Raw genomic sequence first — 24,739 nt, 5'->3', positions numbered from 1 at the left:
AACTTCTCATCTGTCAAACAACCTCTTTATGTGCATGTGTAATTTTTAATTGTATGATTTTTTAGTGTCTGTCTAACGCAGGGATGATTACCTGATGTCCCTCAGAGTACCCTCTGGATCCTCATCCTTCTGGTTTGTTTTCTTTACTATTTAAAGAATTTATATTCCCACTCTTCAGCTTGAAAGCCCTCCCAGAGTGGCTCCCAGAAAAATAAAAACCAGATAACTGTTTCCATACTTACAGTCTAAAAAGACATGACATTGGAGGAAAAGAGATTAGAGAGGGAAAACTGAGACATGAGTCCTTTATGTTTTATTAAGCATTAATAGCAGCCGACTATAATTTCTAACGGTGATGGAAATTGGCTGTTCAGAGGCACACAGATAACCCCCAGAGCAGATAGTTCTGCTCTTCTTCCTTGCAGTGCAGTTGGTCCTAGTAACCTCTGAAAAAGATTATCCCCAAACCTAGACATTAATAACAGCAGCAAATAGAGATGGCCTGTTATTTTCCCCCTCTTCATCACAGGGCCATTAGTCCTGGTGGTCTATGTAAAATAGAACCAGTGTAATTGGCAGTTGCATGCTTCTGCTCATCCTACCGGTGGAGTAGCCTTTGACAGGGAAATGGGATATCATCTGAGTAGGGTTTTGGATTTTTGCAGAATCCATAGAGTGGCCTTTCATTTTCCCACAGAAAGGAGCAAATACGGAGTACAGCAACTCTTTCTCACAAGAGCCAGTGCTACAAGCAGCAAATAAGTGCTCACTCAATGGAAGTGGATTGCTCACTGTCCTGCTCTGATTCTGATTTACTTTACTACAGCTCAATCCTATACATGTTTACTCAGAAGCCAATGGAACTTGCTTTGAAGTCATTATACATTGGATTTCAGCATTAGAGTTTGCAGCTGACAAATGTTGGAGGATTTTGTGGGATAACTTGCTTATTGTTCTGATGCCGAGGCCTTGTTTATTTTTAGTGAAGCCCTGAATGTTTTGTGGCCTGCCTGCCAGGGACAGCCGTATGGCACTTCTTGCTCTGCCTTTGTGTTGCTTTTCTAACACAGAAGCCACAGCTGTTGCCCAATGACTTGATGTAAAATAGACTTCATCATCCCTCATTGATCAGAGTACACATATGTACCTTGCAACTAATCCAGGTGACAGATGATTAGCAAATTGACATTTTCCTTCTCCTTTTGAAGGGATAAAGTGTGTTTGTCTGGGTTTCTCTTTCACGTCCTCCATGGAATGGTCTAGCAATAAAGCAACAGCTGAGTTTCAAAGTGCCATGATTTCTGAATCCATAGACCCAGATGTCTTTGTAGAAAAATATCACAATTTGTTGCACCAGAGTAGTAAAAGGAAAAGGAAAAATAAAACAAATGGTGCTTCCTGTGACCTTGGGAATTATTTTATCTCAAACACAGGCAGGAGAAGAAACAGAGTGGCAAAGCGTACAGGATTGACAGTGGCAGTAGAAATATTTCCTTGCAAAGGATAAGTAACAACGAGTAACTGGTTTCTGGGCTATAGCAAGAAGAGGGGGACAGAGAGAATCCTTTTGATCTTCTTGACTTGCTCTTGTTAAAAATCTGTTGTATTTTTTTTCTTCAACAACCAACAGCCAAAGAGCATGGCAATGACAAAGTGACACAAAAGAAGCAGGGTTGGGGATTTTTTTTGTCCCTCATTTGGGAAGGGGGCAATTTGTGTTTTGTTTTACAAAAAGAAAAAGAGAAACAGATGCATTAAACCTAACAGTGGATTAGCGCATTTTTTTTACTTCTTATTTTCCAAGAAACCCATAGAAAATCACACTGTCATTATTTGGTGGTTTGCTAAATTTCAGTAGCTGCAATAAAGTTGGTAACCACATGTTGTTGTTCCTTGCCTTACTGTGCTAATCCCTTAGCTTTATTCAGATGTTGCATAAGAAATGTGTAATAGTTTTACACTAACCCTGCCTTCAAAATCTTTGATTTCAAAGGATCTGCAGAGGACGTTTATTTTCATTTGCTTGAAAGTGAGTTGAATATTCCCTAATCAGCATGAGGGGGTTGAGGATATTGGGAGAAAGGCTGGTGTGTGTAGCATAGGTCTATATTATCTAAGGATAATCTCTAGGTATAATACATTTATCTTTGCAACATCTGAACTGAGTACATAATGCTAAAGTATTATTGAGAATGGAAAATGTGTCTTAAATGTTAATTTCGCCTGATCAATTTCTTTTTACAGAATTTGTAGAATGATGGAGAAGAACCAGCCTTGAAACAGAGGGAATGGTTAAGAAAGAATATATATAATAGATAATCTTATCTCTGATTTGAAAGTGAGAATCTGTAGCACAGAGAAACTGAGGATAAATTGAGGTGTCACAGTCATTGTACTGCACTGTCATCCTTGTGTTCTAGCATTGTTGGACCATCATTTTAAATTCTGTGCCTTCTGTTTATAAAACAAGCACAAGTTGACAAAGCATTGTGTGTATATTCCACACCCATTGCATTCTGTGATATGTTTATGTACAGCAAGCTAAATGGGTTTGGTGGACTGTTGATGCATAGAAACTGCTACTAGAAGCCACTCATTTATGTCCTTTTAAAGAGACTAAAAACATCCTAGAGTTTTAACACACTGTCAAGTTTTTTAGGAATCTGTTCCAAGCAGACCTGTCAAATATTTAGGCTTCAGAAACATACCATGACATTCTGAATCAAGAAGCTTTCCCTGTCATGATGCTCAGATATCCTGAATTTGTTCAGCATGTACAGAAAAAAGGAATTCAGAAACAAGACACTTTATGTGCCTAAAGTTGACATAGCCTTGTTCACTCTTAGTTGATATCTGTCATATGCATGGGCGTGAATATAACACAAAAATCAAAAAGGGAAATGGTGAGGAAAGTGTCAGACATTTTTATAAGTTACCAAAGTCTCTATTAGGATCCAGTGAGGACAGGCCCCAAGCTGTTAGGTGTCAGGTCCCAAGCCAACTGTCAATCTGAAGTGGTCAGGGAGAGGTAAGGGTCAAGATTAGTGAGTAACAGTCAAAAGCCAGAAAGATCAGAACTTTCCACACAGTCCAAATCAGGCAAATCTTAAGTACCCCCAAAAGATTTCAGCATTGAGGTAGGGGAAGTGCCAAGAAAACATTCTGAAAAATGGAAGGAACAATGATAAACACTATAGATTGTCAATATCAAAATATAAACAGCCTTGGTTATTTACATACTGTACCTTCCCTCATCACCTCTTTCTCCTCCTTTTTTCTTTGTTTTGTTGTGTTAACCATATTGATGGGCATGGAATTGTCTTTTTTTCTTTTCAGCCATTAATACATCATTGATCCTTGCTGTTCATGATGGAGTTAATGGTTACTGATCATGTGTTGTTATTTCCATAATCAGCCTCAAGCTGGAGTGAATTTTCCATTGCAAAATCTCCATCAATATTGTACCTGGTTCTCCAGGCTGAAGGAGAAGAAACCTGATTATTTGTTTTTGTTTAAATCTTTGTGGCGCTAGCAGCTTTCATCCTTGATAGGGTAATGAATGTCACCAATAGAATAATGAAGGAGAACTCCTTAGAGATGCAGCCACCAGTCTGCATTAGAGGAAAATTAACTGTATCTTATTTAGGCAGTCAGAAAGGTTATTCTACAAAAATGCTGTCTTTTGTACCCGTGGTGCATCCTCTCCATTAGCCCATGAACTTTGGAAATCTGAGGTCAATGCATTAGTTCAGGTAAAACTGAGAAAAAGAATGTATGGAAGAACTTAAGGAAATAAGTTCTATTGAACCACCACCCTAACACCAAGAAAATGGCACATAGATTAGAATCTATATAGTCTTTCTGGAATCATACAGCCTGCATTTGATAACTGCTATCCATGATGTGATCTATCTGACTGCCGTAACTGGTGAACAGATATCAGAAGATCCTGTATGGCTTTGCAGATCTCTAAACCAGCATTTCCCAATTGGGGGTCCTTCTGATGCCTTAGGATTATTACTTCCAGAATCTTACCAGTAAACTGGAGAAAACTGTTCATAGATCTTACTTGACCAGAGACAATAGTGGGAGAAACAGAGTACATGAAATGTTTTTCATTATTTATATTTTGCTGAAAGTAGTATTTTAAGGTTGGAATGAAAGAGAAACATATCTCCTAAAACTTTTCAAGACCAGCATTTGTTCATCTGGAAGAGGGGACATTTTCAGCAATTCCCTTGTTTCATGGTACTATCTTTTCCTGGCCAACTCTTTCACTGACTGATCCTGACCAATAAGGATTCATCAGCAGCTGATTTTGCTGAGGCCAGATAAAGCAGTGCTTCCTATCATTAGCAGTTTGCTCTCCTTTCGCTGCAATCCTTTCCAAATCATAAAAATGGGAATGTCTTTCATACCAACCATAATATTTCCAAAAACCTGTGCTCCACATCACTGTCCTTTTGGATCAGTACTAGAGATGCAAGAAGTAAGGAGCTGGTATGTCACAGGCTGTAATAGTTCTGCTACTTCCTCTTTAACACTTAATAATTTGAGGGGGGTGAGGGTAAGTGCTTGTATAGGTGCTTTATACTGGATCACATAATCTTGCTGAGTACAGACTGTTCTGACTGGAAACAGTCCTTCAATGCTGCAGGCTGAGAATAGTCCCTTTTTAATCAGAGGTGCCAAGTGATAGAACCATAGAACTTGAACATGTGCTCCGCTTCTGAACTCCAGCTATTTCTGAGTGATCCCTCCTCCTGAAACCACTGTCCTGTGTTCTTGAATAATGTTCTAATTCAATCCTTTCCCTTAAAAACTCTTGTAATTCTGCAGCAAGCAACATACAAAGTTTTGTGGCACGTTCAGAATGTTAAGTTGCTAATGATGCCATTTATTTTTTTAATTTATATTTATTTATTTATGTATCGAATTTGTCACCACCCATCTTGTTAAAAAGTGACTCTTGGTGGTTTACAGAAGAGATAAAATCAATTCAAATACAATATAAAACCATCTTAAATAATTAATAAATAAATTCCAAGGGATGATAAAATTGACGAACAGCTGGAGGAGCGTTATCAGGGTGCCAGCCACCCCCACGATTGGTTACAACTCTTGTTGCCCCATGCAAGCTGACAGAGCCAGGTCTTAAGTCCTTTCTGGAAAACCAGGAGGGAAGGGGCCTGCCACACCTCTGTGGGGAGAATATTCCAAAGAGTGGGGGCAACAGCAGAGAAGGCTCTCCTCCTGGGCCCTGCCAGCTGATATTCACTCGCTGATGGGGTCTGCAGCATGCCCTCTCTGCCTGACTGGGTGGGGATGAGTTGAATAAGTATTTAAGTATTCAGCAACCATTCTAAGTAGCAGCAAATGACAGGGTTCTGCTCTTTCAACTTTTTTAGCTTGCCCTTGTATAGTTTGTTTTGCCAGTTCCTTAGTATTGTTTTCAGGTGTTTGGGGCTACCAAATACCACAGTGTAACCCAAACAAGACAGTATGTGAAAATACAAGGCTGCCTTACATTCAAACCTTCAGCTCATGCAAATAAACACTTTCTATGCTGAGCTTGCAGGACATTTCATGCAACTATACAGAAGTCTTTCCCAGTCCTAATTTCCTTTTATTTAGGCATGCTGACAGTTGAACCTAGAACCTTCTCTCCTGTTCTACCATTTCCTGGGCTCATCTATGTGTTTCTGTGAGAGGAAGAGGCACTAAATTTTGTATTCAAAAAGGGATATCAGAAGTTCATATGCAGCCAAATTCTTTTGGGAGCCTTGTCACAATGCATTCTGGGATATGGTCCAGGAAGCTTCATGGGCAGAAGCATCTCCATGTGCCACCTTCATATGGGCAAACACAAGAACAGAATACAACAACCATAAATATTGAGAATGAATGCTAATGGAATGCTATCAGGTGATGATTTATTACTGTTCTGCCATGAGATAAATAAAACATCTGAAAGCAGCCCAAAATAACAAGTCGGGGAAAATAAACAGTGGATTTTATAATTAAATGCCAGAAACTCCAGGCATTAGGATTTTCTTCTTTCTTGGTGCCAGGTGCAAAGCTTGTATTGCTGGATGCTTCTTGCATCCAATCAGGAAAATAGGACAGCTGGCAGGTCTAGAGGACTTGAGCAGATGGCTCCTAGAAAGCTGGTTTGGTGAGCTCACCCTCTTCTTCCCACCGCATGTATCCTCACTGCAGGTCCTGCTGTACAGCCTTGTGCAGCATCAGCTTGTAAAGCTTTATGCTGCCTTTGTTATCTATCTCTATTGTTTCAAAAGCTGCCAGATCATAATAGGGATCCTGTTCAGACCTTACCATTGGAAAAAGAGAAGAAAAGATTGTCCTACCAGATGTTGTCTGTTGGCAACAGGTAGATTCATCCCCCCCACTCTTATGGTTTGTTTGTTTGGTGTTAACATCTTTAAAAATTAGGACAGTTGTGTAATTGTGCAACTGCATGGAAATTAATGGAGAAATTCTGTGAATGAACAAGCACTCCTCCCCCCCGCTTGCCCTCAAATCCATCATTTGAGTGAATAATATAGCTCCCAGGGGAGCATTAGATGAAATGGACAAGACAGTAAGATGAAAATAAGAGAAAAGGCATCTTTTCTTTAGCATGCCTTGATATGGCACAATGTTACAAAACTGTCCAGACGTATATGAAATAGGAACTGGAGAGGAAAAGAAACTCCCTAAGGATTTCTGTTGTCATTGCATAACCCTAGCATATCATGTTTTTGTGACTGGCATCAGCAACTGTTTCCTTGATAGACTTATATTCAACCTGTATCATTTCCGTTGAGGCTAACCTCTTGTTCCCAGCCAAATTGCTTAAAAAGCTTATAACGGATGCCTTTTCTGCCTCCTGCATGCATGGCATTTGTACTTCTTATTTTACAAATTAGGAAGTAGGCAGAAAGGAAGAAGATGCAAAGAATTCATCTGTTTACTTGGCACAAAGCAACTCAGACAAATACAGGAATGAGTCAGATTATTTTTCTCTGTCATTTTGTTATTGTTTCCTCATGATTTAAGTTCTAGTCTGAGCATTTGCTCCTTCTCAAATCAGAACCTAAATATTGCAAAAGCAGCATCTCTTAATGTTTACATCTGATTACCAGATATTTTGGCACTGTCTCTGAATTTCCCTTTAGTGCTATTCCAGTGGGATCTTATAAGGTAAACAAGTGCTGTATCTCAGACGTGACTATCAGACACGACTTGCAGGTTACTGTTCCAGTACTGGCAGAGGAGGTACGAGTGATGTACAACTCTCCTTTCTGTTTGTACTTGCAGATAAAAATATAAATCTCTGCAGCAGAATGCATGCTCAACACAGTGGAAACCCTTTGTTAGGTTTTAATCCTTTGGGTTTTATCAGCCCCCAAGTTTGCAAAATAAAACTTAAGTTTGGCAAGGTTGCACACATCCTGCAAAAGAAATCAGCTGGCGGGAAAGGATTATGCACTCCCTTCCCCAGCCTTTTGTCTGCTGCAATGGGCTTCCACTAAATTAGAGTCAGGCAACCTCTAAATGGGGACAAATAAATCAAACTGGAAAAGGAGACACCTGGGCTTTCATATATGTGGCTGCAGTGTATGTATAAGATGTGCCTGATTACTTGGTAAATTTGCTTCATGCCTGAACCTTTCTTCTGAGCCACGGAAACCCTAAATAGCTTGTGGCCAAGTTACCTTTCCTTATCTGTAAACCATGGCCCCAAGATCATTAGGTGAGACTCTCTTCTAGATGCTTCCACCACATGAAGAGAAGCAGGTGATTTAAAAGGAGGACTTTTCAGCACTAGCACCCAATTCTAGAAGGAAATCTCCAGAGATATTTTCCCAGCATCTACATTACTGTATTTTTGCCTTCAAATGGTTACTCATCATTTGTTCTAAGCTCTCTAGGGACTTTTACTGTTTGTACATTCTTGAACTTTTATTTTTGTTATTTTTATTTGCAGATTTTATTTTAATTTATTTATTTACATGGATTTATATATACCTGGCACCCAAAACGTTGAGTGATTATTATGAAATTAAAAGGAAATATATATATGTGAGATGTGGGCCCAATAAAAATGGCAGCCCAAATGCCCTACAATCATAGCCACAGTGCTAAAGCTCAGTCCCCAAACACCTGCTGAAATAAACCATTTTCATGGCTCTTCTCCAAAAGGAAATAGAAGGGCTGGTGCACCTCAAGTGACGAGGTGTTCCTTAGCAAGGGAACCATTACAGAGAAGGATTGCCTTTGGGTCCAGGTCCCTTTGATCTCATAGGATCAGGACCATAGGCAACCCCTCCCTAGTTGCCCTGGTATGCTAGGCAAATTCCATCTGGAAGAGATGGTTCTAAGTGACGAGGTGTTCCTTAGCAAGGGAACCATTACAGAGAAGGATTGCCTTTGGGTCCAGGTCCCTTTGATCTCATAGGATCAGGACCATAGGCAACCCCTCCCTAGTTGCCCTGGTATGCTAGGCAAATTCCATCTGGAAGAGATGGTTCTAAGGTATCCTGGAACCAACCATATAGAGCTTTATAGGTCAAAATGAACCCTTTGAATTAGACTTGGAAATATATTGTTAACCAAAGCAGTGACCAGCAAATTGCTCATCTACTACAATAGCAGCTTTTAGCCACTTACATCCTGGCCACTGCATTTTGTAACAACTGCAGTTTCTGGGCAGTACTATAGAGAGCACAAGACACTGTTGCCAGGGTTTCATGGTCCAGATAGATGCAGCTACAGCTGATCCTACAAAGGGAGGGTGACCTTGCCCAGAGCCAGGATGTCTCTTGACAAACAGTAATTTTTGTCTTCTGGAATTCAGCTTAAGCTTGCTTTGGCCCATCCAGACCCTCACAGTCTCCAGACACCAGCTCAGGATTTCTTAGTATCTCCAGCATGGCTTGGGGTAGCAATGTATAATAAAGCATTGGCATACTGATGATATCTCACCCCTGGCTGATAAATGATGCCCTAGTGGTTCATGCAGAAGTTGAATAGCAATGGGAAGGAGTCAGGTCCTGGGACTTCCCAATTAAGTCCCCATGCTCATTCCTTGTTACTACTGACCGTGGCTCTTTGTAGGAGCCAAACCACTGTATTTTATCTGCCCTGCTTTATTTTCACTATTTTATTAATATCTTCCATCATATGTTTCTGATCTGATCAGAGAAAACTGATTATTGTGTAGTATAAATGTGGAAGAATGTAGTTTTAGAATGTGACCAGTAGTGGGTGGACGCTAGACTATTTGACTTAATCAAAAGGGAAGAGGAGAGAAGCTCCACAGATGTCTTTTTCAAACAGTGTACAGGTAGTCCTCATTTAGTAACAGTGACTGTTCACAGTTACAATGATGATGAAAAAGTAACTTTGTGACCAATGTCCTCATTTACAACCTTTGCAGGTCTGTAAAGCAAAGGAAAGCTGAAGTAAGATTGTAAGCACAGTCATGGTTTCATTTAGTGACTGCTTTGGTTAATGACCAAGTTCTTGGTTCCAATTGTGGTTGCTAAACAAGGACTACCTGTATATATGTATAATTCTAACTTTTGCAAGACTGGGGAGCAAAAGATGTGTTGCTATGAAATGAACCATTTATTGCAATAAAAATTAGGTGGTTTTGATTTCACAGGCTATTTGATAATATTTTAAAATCAAGTCCCGGATATGATTAGTTTGTGTGGCTGTCTTTCCTTTCAAAATAGCCATGGCGCATGTGTGGGTGGCTCTTGGCAATTGGAAGAAAGCTCCTGTTAGCATCAATGAGAGCTTTCTTCTGATTACAAAGATGTTTGTAGAGTGGTGAGGGTTCTCATTCCTGGCAGGATTGATTGATTTTGTGCCATCAAGTTACTGTTGACTTTTAGTGACTACATAGATAGACTTTCTCCAGGATTATCTGTCACCAACATGACCCTTTTCAAGTCTTCCAGCAGTGCACCATCACCATCCATTTTGTTGGCAGTCATCCTCTTCCTCTCTTTCCTTCCACCTTTCCCAGCATTATAGACTTCTCAGGAGAGCTAGATCTTTGCACAATGTATCCAGAATATGATATTTTGAACCTGGTCATCTGTGCATTGAGTGAGAACTCTTGGTTGATTTGTTTCCTTGGCTGCCCACATATTCTCAGGAATTGTCTCCAACATTAAAGTTCAAAAGTGTTGATTCTCTATCTTGCTTCTTCAAAGTCAAACTTTTCCTTCCATAGGTTTTCAGCTAGCAGAGTAATATCATCAACATTGCAAGATATTGATGTTTCTTCCTCCAATTTTAAAACAAGCTAATTTTCTTCCAATCCAACCTCCCCCAATATATATTCAGCATGTAGGTAAGTTTTGTATGAAGACAAATGTTCTGAGGTTCCTATTTTCTTAAGGACATTCCATAGCTTGACCTGGTGACCCAATCAAGTCCAAATCATCTTTTTTTCTCTACCACAATCCCAGTCTAGCTTAGCCCATTCCTCTTCCTGCTGCACTGGACATTAAAATATAACGTATGTCTTGTGTACTTTGACTCTAGGATTATTGTCAGGTACCATTTGTTATTTGGTCACTGATTCTTGTTTTTATTTTTTCCTTTAGAACAAATAAATTGTGCAGGAGATTGAATTATACTGAGACTAACACCCAAAGTATTAGAAATCATTTAACAGGTTACTGATAAATATTGGCATGCAGAATGAAGTGGCTGCTAGTTAGTTACAAGAGAATGAACACTAGATCAAGTTGCAAGTAAGAGTACAATTTGTTCTAGAAGCATTAAGTGGAACATGTAGCAAATTCTTTCAGTGTAAAGTGTTTTTGTTCAAGCACATCTTCAATACTGGTTGCTGGGAAGCAACACTGGAAGGAGGATATCTTCCACCAACCTTCTTCCAGGATACTCTGTTCCCTTTTTCATTTTTGTCCAAACAAACAGCCAATATTCCACAATCAACCAGCATGCTGTTGTCAGGTGTTTTCCACCCTTCACCCACCTTTCTAGAGGTCTTCTGATGTTTCCTTCATGTGTACAAAGGCTACAAATGGGAAAGCCAGTATCGTGTAATGGTCAAGGAGTTGGACTAGGAGTGAGAAGATCCAGGTTCTTTTCTATATATAGTTAATTCTTTTTTTAAAAAAATATAAATAAACAGACAAGCAAAACAGAAAAAAAATACTGCAAAGATATAATATCAGTAAGTGGACAGAGAAATTGCAAAAGTTGTATAGTTGGTGCTCAGTATTTCGTTGATGAAGGATTAATCATAAAAAACAAAGCACATTGAGTTATTTTTAACAAAAAAAAAGGGTTTTAAGGATCTTTTAACATCTCTGAGTGGGAGATACAGGTTCTAATCCACCCCACCCTCAGAAGCTCACTGGGTGACGCTGGGCCAGTCACTCATTCTCAGCCTAACTAACCTCACAGGAGTTGTGAGGAAAAAAGGAGGAGTGAGTGGTATGTATGCCGCCTTCAGCTTCTGAATGAAAGGCAGGATTTAAAGACAACAATAAACAAAGGGATCCCCACTGGAGAATAAGTTCATTGGCTGCTACTAGCATACAGTAGGAGCAAGAACTTAGAGTTCCTTAAATGTTGCTGAATTGCAATTCCCAGCTTCTCTCACTGTTACCTGTTCTGACGGATTTTACTGGGAACTGCAATTCAGTCACATGTTGAGGACCACTGATTCTCAGTCCTGGGATATAGGATTATTTTTAAATATTTGTCTTCAGTAGTGGTTTAAGGATTTGCAAGCTTGGATATTTGCCTTTTAATCCCACAATGAAGTGGGAAACAAGGCGACTGTAGCTCCTTCTGGCCCTCCTTTGTTCTGTCCTGCCTGCCACCTCCCATAGCTGGACTCTTGCTTGTCACAACAGCTGAAAGATTTTGCCTTCCTGAACTTAAAGCCATTAGATTGGATGGCTCAAGTTGGCTGCCTAATCTTCATGAAGGCAGGAGGAATAGTCAAAGTTGAGTAATGGAGTAAAATAAAATACCCTAATCAAGGAACTTCCAGAGGAATAAAACAAAAACCCCACCCCCACCAACACTGGCAGGGCATGCCACAGTATATGAACAGAGAGCAAACCCCATCCCATTCTAGCACAGAAGATGTTACCTAGCTGGGTAATGAAACGTTTGCAAGAAAAGAACCAAGCTCAGAGAACCCCAAGGATTCCACGAAGGATTTTGTTTCATGCTAACTCCTTTCCTAACTCTTAATCCTGAAATCCCTCCCCTCTTTTTTTTTAAAAAAAAAGGCAGGCATTTTTCTGATTAGTTACATGCTATTGCATTTACTTTGGACATTATGTTGAATTAAATAATCTTAATTATACCTTAAAATAGTTAAAGTGTTGGTTTTAATATTGCTGAAAAACTACTTCTTTCCCCAATGCTTCTTTTTATGAACATGCCCATTCCTTTCAGTAGCAAAAGTCCTATAAACATCACACATTATGGTAATAATAGGAATGTAGAGTACTTTGCTTTGGGCATAAAGGTATTTTATACCTTTCAGTTTCCTGTTATTTTAATGTATACATACATCAAGCAAAGACCTCATTAGAAAGCTCTATGGAGAGGTCAAGTACATGTAAGGGCCAAACATATCCAAGAGACGCTGAGCTTCCAGGAAGCTGAGACATACTGGGATAGTTGGGACGATAAAAGCTTTTATTGCCCCTTAAAAGCTGCACCTCTAACTCAGGTCTTTCTTAACAGTATTTTTCAGTCTCTCTCTCTCTCTCTCTCTCTCTTTCTTTCTTTCTTTCTTTCTTTCTTTCTTTCTTTCTTTCTTTCTTTCTTTCTCCTCTTTTGAAAATAAGAAATATAAGCTGCTCCAAAAGATGATAAAATGTTTGCTAACTAGCAAAGGTGGTTCTGCCTATAGTATGCCAATGTTTTTTAGCATATTTCATCTTCTTGGACTCTCCTTTTCCTCTTTTTTAGTAATGTTTTTTAAGTTCTGATGTTTTATGTATTTATATATATTTATGGTTTTAATGTTTTGTGTGAGTCACCCAGAGTCCCCCATTGGGGGGAGATGGGCGGGAGAGAAATTTAATAAATAAATAAACAAATAATATTTAATTAATTAATTAATATTTATCTATTTTAATCAATGTTTATTCTGTTTCTACTGTAAACTGCCCAGAGTCACTCTGCACTGAGATGGATGGTGACAAATTTGAAAAATAAATAAATAAATAAATAAATAAATAAATAAAGCTTTTGTTAGCATCATGAGGTTGAAAGAGCCCTTAGACTGTCAAGTCCAATCTCTCCTCAGTGCAGGAATCCAAATTAACACATCCCTGAAAGCTGACTGTCTAGCCACCACTTGAATATATCCAGTGAAGGAGAGCCCATCACCTGTCTGTGTAGTGTGTTTGAGTATCAAACTGCTCTTAGTTACTAAGGTTTCTCTAATGTTCATTAGGAATGAACCTGCCTTCCTGAACTTAAATCCATTAGATTAGATGGCTCAGGATGGCTGCCTAATCTTCATGGAGGCAGGAGGAATACTCAAAGTTGAGTAATGGAGTAAAATAAAATAGAATATGTTTTTAAAAATAGCAGTAAAACATAGAGCTGGTAAATTGTTCTGTTAGCTCATCAGCACCCTCTTCCCTCCCAAATCCATTATTTTTTGTCCTGCCTCTAGAAAAAAAAACAGATCTTGAACTTCCATGTGATATCCTTTCAAGAATTTGAAGAGTGCTATCACATTATGGCTCAGACTTTCCTCTCAAGGTTAAATTTGAAGAATTCATTTAATCTCTCTTCAAAAATCCTTGTTGCCCTTGTTTGTCCTTGTTGCCCTTCTCAGAAGATGTTTCATGTCCATGATGATATGGTATCTGTTCTTTATACAGTATCATTTGTCCCTAAATAAATTAGCAAGCCAAAATAATTGCTAATGGACGTGGATGTTGTTCTGTCACATCTCTAATCCTTGCTTCTGGCAAACAGAACATTTCATGTGATGATAGGTCCAGTCAATTCAGATTCATTTTAATTCCTGTAATAATGAATTAGCAACTACCACGACCTTTCTGTTTGACTCCAGGGTGCAGCCACCTCCCCTCCATTGTTCAAGGATCTACTGTCTCTTGTAGCTCTTTTTTTCCCCATGAAAACGTAGAGCCTAGTTTTGTTTTGTTTTTTGGTAAGGACCTGAAATTTATTTCTAAGTTTCAACATCTAAAGGTATCTCTTCTCACTGTTACTCTCATTTGCTGGGATAGCTCTTTTTTTGCTTGTCTTCCTTTTAGGATTGCTTCCTCTATCAGCTCCTATTGTACCACCTCCTTTATTTGATCTGATGAATCTCCATCCTCTCTCATCAGCTGAAATATGGTCACTTATTCCAATCCTGTGGCTATTTGTTTTCATGCAGGGACATTGTAAAGCAGTGCAGGTCACAATTGCAGAGTCTGTTTCATTCATCTTCATTTTTTTAAAAGGCACCACCAATAGAAGGTTTTTCTGTCTTGTTTTCTTCTCAGGTTCAAAGGTTGGTGTGATGGAATGTATCTATGAAGGCAGCGGGGGGGGGGGGGTGATGTGGATTGCAGTAGAGAATAAGGTTATCAAGAAGGGGGGGATGCATTTCAGGAAGGGCAGGGAGACAAAAGACAACACAGTCTGGACCTGGAGCGTGGGAAGCATAAGAGGTTCAGGATAGCCACTCCCTAGAATCTCCCAGGGTATATCCACTAGTTGCTGTAGCATAGATTTAGTCTGTCAAGGTTCTGTCTATATGGTGTAAGCAATAAAAAACTGAATTTATATTTATATCTGCTGTTCTTGGACTGAGCCTGACATATATACTTAGATTCCCTTTTCCAGCTACCCACCAAACTACATTGGAAACTCCTGTGTGTTCTTTCTGTTTATTTCTTCCACTTGCACTGGCTGAAAATTCATTTCTGGATCTAACTAAAAATCCTAATTGTAATTTTTTAAAATCCTAAACCACCACTTTACCTGAATTCTTAGCCTTTGTCCATTCAGGAGGAGACAGAGCATTATAATTTCCCATCTGATGATTGATAATCTCAGGGGTGGGAGATACCTACTGATGTCATCTGGCCCACTGTAGCCAGTTAAATGCCTTGATGTAATAAAGAAATAAAATGTAACTAACTATACTACCAACCAGAAGAGAAGCCATGTAAGAGTAGTGTTGATTCATTATATGCCATCAAGTTGGTTTTGACTCTTAACAGCCACATAGATAGACTTCTCCAGGATGAATAAAAGCAATGTAGACATCTATAAATACAGCAGCAGATCATTGGAAATATGTCCAGGGTTTAGATACCTAAGCCAGGACACTCCCTTCTGGGACATAAGCTCTTTAGGATTGCCTGCACTCATGTCTCAGAACAAAAATTAAGAAGTACAGGTAGTCCTCAGCTTACAACCACAATTGGGACCAGAACTTCCATTGCTAAGCAATGTGGTTGTTAAGTGAGTTGCACCCAATTTTATAACCTTTTTTGTAGTGGTTGTTAAGTGAGTCACACAGTCATTAAGTGAATCTGGCTTCCCCCATTGACTTTGCTTGTTGGAAGCTCCCTGGGAAGGTCACAAATGGCAATCACATGACACCAGGATGCTGCAACCATCATAAATACATGCTGGTTGCCAAGCACTCAAATCTTGATCACATCGCCATGGGGACACTGCAACAGTCATAAGTGTGAGTACCAGTCGTAAGTTGTTTTTTCAGCATCATCATAACTTTGGTCGTTAAATGAATGGTTTACCTGTAGTGGGGATGTACGCTTGCTCTGTGTGTGGGTGTAACTCCACAAAATAATGCTTTGTATATAAATTGTTATATTAAATATGAATAATTTGACTGAGTATGTTTACACAATTAGATCAGTCTCTAAGTGATTATTGTGTTTAGCTGTGGCTCGCATTTTTGTTTAACTTGGGTAATGTGCAGGGCATTGTCACGGTACATTATAATTGTTGATAGGATTTGTGGAGATCTTCTGAAAGCAACTGTTATTGCTGAGTTATTTTTATAATGACTGCTTTCCTTTTGATTTTCATGCTTTAAGGACACTTATGACTCTTCATATGTTATGTCCTCATATGTAACCTTAGGAACTTTTCCCAGTTTGTATCATGCTTATAAGGCAATGCAGACCTATAGAGATAATCTCTTGCTCTTTAAATGTCCATATAGTCCTTAGAAACCTTTAGGTGCTGTATAAATACTATAGTAGTAATAGTAATAATAGGATTGTTCTTTTTGAAGAACTGAGTTACTCTGATTATATTTCAGAGGAGGAACAAAAGCATCAGGGGATTGGACTCGGTTGTGTGCCCTCTGGTGACAGAAAGTGCTTTGATCCGGAGGAGATTCTCCAGAGCAGGAGAGGTAATTCCTCTTCCCCCTGTGCTGCCCTAGAAGCTGGCTCCAGAGGATTAGCGAGGCTTTTTGGAGTAGCATAATAGGTGGTGCAGGGGAGTTGCAAAAGAAAAGAAAGGGGATTTATCCATATCTCTCCCATTCCCTTCATGAATTCTTTAGTGAATCAAAGGGACTCTCCCATCTCAGGGAGGAACGCAATTGAAACATGGATTTGAATAGAAACCACAGCAATGGTAAAAACAAAACAACTAACTAAAAAAGATCAGTGAGCAGTTAGAAGTTAACTTGAGCAGCAGGCTCCTGTTTTTATGAGTGAAAAAAACAGCCCTCAGCATCAAATTGCTCCCAGAGACATTCGAGCAACTTACCAAGAGCCTACCTTCTTCTAGAAGGCTAAAGAGATTTGATGGAGTAAGACTGGGAGGATTGGAGGCATGTACTAAAAAGTCTGAGGAGAAATGGGATCTGTAGTGAGGATTATTTTATGTATAGCTTAGATTTTTAGGCAAAACCTGAATTCAGGAAATTTACTTATTGAAAAGTGTATATTTGATTCAGGATGAAACCAATGTAAATTATCATTCTGATTAAACACATAGGAAGGAGAATTAGCTGAAAGACTTTCTGCCAATACAACCAGTAACTCAGAGGTAGGTGGAGTGACAGCAGCCAACTTCCAGGGCTTTTTTTAAAGCATTTTTATTTTAGTATGCAGCTACATCTAAGTGAAGTACAAGCCTATTTTTCACCCACCACCACCACAACCCTAAGAGTAAGGTTGGGCTAAGAAAGAGGAACTAATCTAAAGTCATCCAGGGAGATTCCATGGCTGAGGGTAGACTGGAACCTGGGTGACCCTGTTTGTAGTCTATTACCTTAACCACTAGTATACAAATAACAATAATAACTGAGAAAATACTGTTTATTGAAGAAAGTATTTTTCCCCCAAATAATTTATCTTAAAGATGGAAGATTCATGTCAGGATACTTCTAGGTGGCACAAATCCTCAAATTGGTTTTGAAGACATGGCATGAAGAAACAGGCAGGGAATTTCTTTCCAAAACTTGTGCTGAAGGAATCAGGAGAAAACTTGCCTGGTTATAGAAACATCATTCCTCCTGTGTATAAATCCCAGTGGAAAGCAGCAGTTGTGACGAGTTTAGCAACCAGATGCTTTTTCCAACAACTATTAAATTAACTAGCAGCTAAGAGATGTAAAAACTCACCATTCCAGGGACACTAGCAATATTCCATTTTTCTTTCACATTGTACCAATCTAAAGCTACTCCAAGTAGGATCTGATAGTTTCCTGGAAGTAAATCTTCCAGAACAGGAAACCTGTGTTTTGTGATTTTCCAACACACTCCAGAAGTTCCCCCAAACATTGGCTTTTGTACACAACTATTAGCAACTGACTGAAAAAATAAAATAAAATTATGTTTCATGCTAAAAGCTGCTTGTATAACCTAGTAAAAATCAAGTCTTTTACAGGGATTATAAATTGATTGATTAGAGGAACTACAATTGGGATGGTTAATAAAGTTCCCCTGAAATCTGTCAGGAAACCTGGAGTTATTCAGAGGCAAGTAAGAGGAGGGTTTTCATGAATGGGAAAACAGGCTGTCTCTCTACCTTGCAGAGTTCCAGTGTCTTGTGATTGAGACACATGGAATATGGGATATGGAGTGGATGTGCCACAACTGAGTCAGAAATAAACTCAACAACCTCAGTGTTGTAAGAACTCAAAAGTCTGGAGCTGGTTTCCAACTGGTACAGAATCTCATGTGTAAATGCTGTTACAGTAGATGAAAATATGGTAGGCAGATTAAGTTGTTCTGTCTAATCTCTCTCTTTTAGGGGTAAGATCTTCTTAAATTCAGAGTCATCTTCCTTTTAGGTAAATATGGCACATGTATTGCAAATGTATATTAAATAAACATGAAGCGCTTTAAAACTTTTCATAATAAACAATTCAAATTCATTGTAGCCTTTTTGATGGATGTTAAGTAGATGCTGTGATGATTTTTAGAACTATATTAGAATAGACTGTCTATATTTTGTACTCTAATTCTAGACAAAGAAATATGTGGGGTGGTAAGTATTTCTCCAGAGTAGGAACAAATTCAATGGCTTCTTGGGAATGGGGTTTTCTGTTAAAAGTAAATAGAAACAACATAGCTTCTTTCTTTCTGTTTCTGTAAGGTTTTGATAGTCCATGGACACAATTTTGCTCTCTTCATAGTGCTCCATTTCTGGAATTATATTGTCAGTAAAAACAGTTGCTACAAACAAACAAATTGTGGAGACAATTTAACAAAGAATCCAGATGGATTCATCTGACCAAATCAAGCCACACAGTTCAAAACTGAAAAAGATAAGATCAGGTTGTACATTAATAATTTGCAAGTATGATTCACCTTAAATTAACCTTACTTGGTGACATTTATTTGGTGAGTAAGTTGTGTAGTATTCATAAAACAGGGCTTAGCATGACAGAACCCACTCCTACCTTAATGTTTAATAAATATTGAAAAATGCCAGATTCATATAATAAATTGCTGCACATAAATAACTCTCCGCATAAATTGTTTGTAAGTTCTTAGCGGGAAAGAAAAAAAACATGACCCATCTTACTCCAACATTTTATTTCTCACAGTGGTCAACTAGATGCCCCCTGGTTGCTTGAGAACAGGAGATGGAGATGTACCCCACTCCCCCTTGTCAGCATGCTGCCCCCAGCCTTAATGAAACACTTGGCCTCCAAGACCGATAGCCCTAGTTTAGACTGTCCTCCATGATTTTATTCAAACTCTTCTTAAAGCTATCCAAATTAGTGACTATCAACATGTTTTGTTGTAGTTAATTTCATAGGTTAATCATGTCCTGCATAATATGCTTTCCCCATTGGTGGTAGTGAGCTTATATGCTTCAGTGGGGTACCCACAGACAGCTATTTAATGATGTAGTCATGAAACTGAAAGTAAAGCTTGGATGTTATGGCAAAGGCGCTTATTCTCTTGTGTCCTCGTTCCTTTTTCTTGCAATCTTCCTTGCACAAGCTCTAAATCCCCTTTTTAGGTTTATATAAATGTTTCATCCTCCTAATACTGGCATGCTTAATAACCATTAATCCCTTGTCCACCTGGGAAGGGCAGGCCTCCCATCTGCTCCGCTCTGCCTACAGAGCTTTGTGCTGTGCCTTGGGCATGTTTATTTGTTAATGACAGCTGAGGTTCTTATGAGCAAAACAGCAGGAGGTCTGCAGATGTTGAAGGCAGGGCAAGGAGGGTCTGAGATGATCTCCAGTGCATTTGTTGTGAAGGAAGGCATTCTAAAAATCTATTAATCCATAATTGTTTGGATAATACTTGTGGAATAAGACAACAGTAAATCACCAGTCAGTCGAAAAGAGGGGCACAGGGAGGGAGAAGGAGGCAAGAGAACTGCTGTGTCCTTTTATCACATTTCTACCTCTTAAAACAAGTTAACTAATTGTTAAAATGTAGTGCCCATCTCATCATTTTGTCACCTGAGCAAAACGGGAGTATTTTCAGATGTTTGTCTATGAAAAACCTACTAAGCTTTTTTTAAGGAACGGTGGGAGGGCCACGGCAGATGTATAATGAGCAGCTGTCACAAGCCTTAGGGCGTAAAGAGGAGGACTATTTGGATTTTGCAAAGGGAAGTATTGTGGCCTTTGCCCCAAAGAGGGAAAGTAATGCCGGTGGTGACAAGAAACTCTTTAAGCCCACTGACAAATACTGTATGCCTTCCTAATCATCCATATGGGGACAAATGGCGTGCCCAGATACAGTCCTGAAGGCACTGTAAGTGCTGGGGAGGAAGGTGAAGGAGGTGGGGGTCACAGGGGGTGTTTTCTCCGCTCTTTCTTGTTGAAGGATGTGGCCCAGGAAGAGAAGGAATCCTAGAAGTGAACTGTTGACTGTGCAGATGTATTTGTGTGGATTTGGGAGAGGTTGCAGGAAGGAAGTGGGGAGGAGTGCGGCGTAGGTGAGGAGAGGTAATACAGTCAAGATAGGAGAATTGTGGGAAGGAAATATTTCAAAAAGACTCTGCAGTAATTAATTTACTATAAATCTGCTTGGGAATTTACTTTTACTATTTTCAAGATTATGCTTTTACCTCAGAATAGCACTAAATATGTCTTTTTTCTGAAATCCATGCTTGGTTTCTGCTTGGTTGGTGTGAGACTTGACAGGATTTGTCAGTAGTGGGACATCTTTCCAAGATGAAGTTTTCTGGTATGAGATGGGCTCTACCTCGCAAGAACTGGAAACCTGGTCTGGAAGGTTTTAAACTGAGTCCTGAGGGAGAAGAGAAAGAGCACCAAGAAAGTAATGTGATGCCAAGTACTGGTACAGGATTGGAGGATTATGCAGGATACACTCATAAATAGAGGAAGGAATCATTCAAGGCACTTGATCCAAGAATTCCAGTTCCTCTATACAGATGATGCAGAATATCAGGTGCAAACAGGAAGAATTAGAAGTCATCATGCAGGAAGGCAAATACTGTATGTAGGAGGCATTACTGAAACCTGATGGGATGAAATTCATGGGGGAAATGCAAAGATGAAATGATGCAACTTACTCAAAAGAGGAAGAAGAGAAGGAGCAACATTATATGTGAAGATGATACAGGAATTTGACATCCCAAAATTTATTGACGCGGTCATTCTCTTCCATCCTGACTAGTGACTACAGACCCCAAGGAGGTCCTGAGCTATAATGGCCTTACCTGATCCCCCCTACTCCCCCCTACCAATCTATGGCTGGAGCTGGTGGAAGAAAGCCTTCGGGAGGAAGGAAGCCACTGGTAGAAAAAAGCAAGGGTGGGGCAAGCAGGCATCCCCCCTTCCCTGCCACCCTCTGATTTTAAACTCTTCCCTGCTGCTCCTAGGAGAAAGGAGGCAGCAGCCAGGCAGTAAAACAAAGCTGGCATCACTCAGGGTCTTCTTCCGCTCTGCAGCCGTTAGTTGAGATGCAAGAGAATGGTGGGAACAAAGAGCAAAGATGAGAATAAACAAGAATGTAGTGTCTTTCAGCAAATCCCAGCAAGCATCATGGTTCTATGATTATATGATTTATATATAAATCTAGTCTGCTGCAGAACTGTGACTCAGATTTAAACACTCACATCTTTCAATTTTCATAACCTTTACCCGATCTTCATCCCAAGTTGCATTAGTTCTTGTAAATATGGAGCTAGAGATATGTTGAAAAAGAGATATGATGCTGCTTTGACTTATATTTCCCAGTTAAGTCATTGATGCACTCATAAGACCTGTCTTTGTGGAGGAACAGCTTGGAATCAGGAGAAAAGCAAATACACACAGTAAAAAGAGAGTTATGTGCATCTCTGTGTGTATTGTGCATGCTTCTCATAATCCCAGGGAAAACACAGCTGCTTTGAGAAGTTTCAGAGAGGTGTTACATTTGTACCCCTGTGCATTCCAAAGCACTCTTTTGACTTTGAATCTGTACCCCAAAGCAATTTTTTGCCTTGAATTTGAAGTGTTACACACAGTCTCTCTCTCACGCACACATTATTAGCTATTGTAACCATTCTATGAATGTGAACGTGGGATATGAGTTGAATGAATTAATTAATGCTCAGGAAGGAATAGTTTGTCACCCAGTTATTCCATCCCTGGCTTTCGGAGCTGAGGAGCATGGAAAGGCCCAACTTCAGGACAGCGCACTTCAGAATAAATAAGAGGGGTTAGGCCAAGACACTGGCTAAGTAAAGAGTAGGGGGAAGGGAGGGAGCTGCCTTCTGATCTTGCAGGGTGATACATTAGGCTAAGTTGGTATTCTGGTACCCTGGTGTTATTCACAGCTTCTGATCTAGTTTATAAGAGATCTGCTCCATTAACCAGACTGCAATTATCTGAAATGATCCAAATATCTGAACTCATCGTATATTATTAATGTCAATGTGACCTTATTTAACAAGTTTAAGCTTCTTGATAATCTCTAACCAATTCAGATATGTGGGACTGTATTTGCTTTATTTCCTTATTTAGAAATAGGACTCTCCTAAGATGTTTGTTTTCATTCTGAATTCATTTGTTACTAAAATAAATAGATGCTAGATTAAGAAAAGAAAAATTGCCAGTGGACATTTAGAATAAAACGTAGATAGGAAGTAGATTTGCCCCACCAATTCAGTACCGTCCAGAAACTTTGGACTTCAACTTTCACAATTCCTCAATTTGGAGTGTGGGAACTGAAGGCCAAAATGCCAGTTCGGAAAAGTAGGTACTGATGGATGTGTTAGCTCCAGTTTCTTTCAGTTTCTCAGGTTAACAATATTACGTTATTTTCATCCTATTTCTACATGAAAATACAGAAGTTGGTACAGAAATGGTACACATTTTCATTTGTCTGTTCCCCCCCCCCCATATATATACAATCAATTCTACCTAACTAAATGTACCATATACACATTTTAGCATTATAAAATGTGGAGAACTGCAAACATTAAAGGATTTTCCATTTCAGTTTACCAATTGGTTCAGAAAATACAAATTAGATATGTGGGTAAAACAAGTATCTTTCCCATCCCTAAATGTAGATAAGAACTTTTTAAAAAAATCATCTTCCTAAATTATTGTTATAATTACTTGATGATATCTGATTTATACCAGCAATGCAGAATCCATATCATAAACAATTATGAATGTAAGTGCTTTTGTTACTTTATCCCTTGGGGGAAAAAAAAAAACTTCTTTACATTTACAATTACATTTTGTCAGCTGAAAGTCTTGCCTTGGATGCAAGCTGATCTGAAATTAACACTCTAAATCAAGTATAGGCAACCTGGTATCTTGGACTACCAAATTTTGGACTACCACTTCGATAATCCTTTACCATTGGTTTTGCTGACTGGGTCTCATGTTAAAAAAGTCCAGCACTTTTGAAAGACCATATGGGGCTACTCTTGCCTTAAATAGGATCAGAATATTTAAGGGCTGGTTTCTACTCTCTTCTGGAAGGCTGTCCTGCAGATCCAGTCTAAAGCTGAGGAACTTCTCATGGGGATAAATGAAAAAAAGTATTGTGTGGCTACTGAACTTTCTACCCTGGGCCAGCTGTCTGAATGATTCAATCTCTCTTCTTCATGACACAGACAGACAGACAGACAGTCAGATAGATTTGGCTGACTTCCGATTGTTTAAAAAAAGAATTGAGTGTCCTGACTGCAATTCTTCTTTTTTTAATGATGATTTTGTTCTATTTCTTTTTCTATCAGTGGAAATGTGGAATAAAAATTATTTTAGGTAAACGTATGTATATGAATAAAACATGTATTACCTTTACTTATCCTCCTTTTTGTTTCCCTGCTTGCTCTGCTTTTTGCTCTATGGCCATGGGATTGATAATGGTTGCCTAAGAAGCTCTTTTCTCCTCATCCTGAGAGAGTTTCCTAGTCAAAGTCAACCCCCTAAAACAATAGTCTGACCCACATGATGCAAGCTCAGAACTGCAGTGTAATCTCTGCATTTGCAGAACTTGGGGGATTATTGGCTTTGAATTGCACAAGAAATGGATATTTTGATGCCTATGGGTTTTTTAATGCATACAAATGTAACAGTATGATAATTTGCACTACTTCAAGCTTGAGAGGTAGTAGTTCTAGCAGCTGTTCTAATTCTAGAGAATGGCATAGCCTTTATGATCTAAAGACCTAAGTGGTACTGGAAGCTACCTAGTAGTTTCCTGAGGGTAAGCTTCATTGAGCACAGTAAGGCTTACTTTGAAGTAGCTTTGAGATTGTGCTCTTTATATCTGCAGTCAGGTGCTCCAAGGGCAACTAGAATATGGCAGAGGTGCAGTGGATGGACAGCACTTCCTCAGATATTTGCTTCTCCAATTCTCTCTTTTTCTCCATAGCTCCTGCCCAGGCCCAAATCATCCACGCTGGGCAGGCATGTGTTGTAAAGGAAGATAACATCAGTGAACGAGTATACACTATCCGAGAAGGTGACACCCTTGTTCTGCAGTGTTTGGTTACGGGGCACCCACGGCCACAGGTAAACTTTCTCTTATTATTATCAGGAATACTTTTTTGCCAAATATTCCCAGGTATTCCCCTCCATATTAATACAGAGATTCATCATTATCATCATCATCATTATAATTTATTAAACTTGTATGCTGCTCGACTCTGGGTGCCTCACAACAGTCAAACAAAGAAATAACATTAAAAAATAAAGGCAAGCGCAATGATGTGAGGGTTCTCACTCTCCCTCACCAAAGGCCTGGGTGAAGAGCCAGGTCTTCACA

The 24,739-nt window shown here is 39.2% G+C and overlaps 1 protein-coding gene across 21 annotated transcripts in view; it reads left to right on the top strand.

Moving 5' to 3' along the window:
• Positions 1-24,739, top strand: part of MDGA1 (MAM domain containing glycosylphosphatidylinositol anchor 1) — a 337,350-nt gene that overhangs the window by 70,035 nt on the left and 242,576 nt on the right. For all 21 annotated transcript variants that reach the window (XR_015796952.1, XR_015796953.1, XR_003084348.2 and 18 more), the window contains exon 2: positions 24,347-24,486. Coding sequence is in view for 15 of the 21 variants with exons in the window: in XM_088145366.1 (XP_088001492.1) it covers positions 24,347-24,486 (140 nt within the window). In the remaining 6 variants the exon portion in view is untranslated. The remainder of the gene's footprint in view (positions 1-24,346; positions 24,487-24,739) is intronic.

This window comes from Python bivittatus, unplaced genomic scaffold (genome assembly GCF_059951505.1).
Source record: "Python bivittatus isolate LINGU-HERP-01145 unplaced genomic scaffold, Pbiv_v1 ctg000020_np1212, whole genome shotgun sequence".
Lineage (NCBI taxonomy): Eukaryota > Metazoa > Chordata > Lepidosauria > Squamata > Pythonidae > Python > Python bivittatus.
Note: the sequence above shows the minus strand (reverse complement) of the source record. Positions and strands in the feature narration are given on the sequence as shown.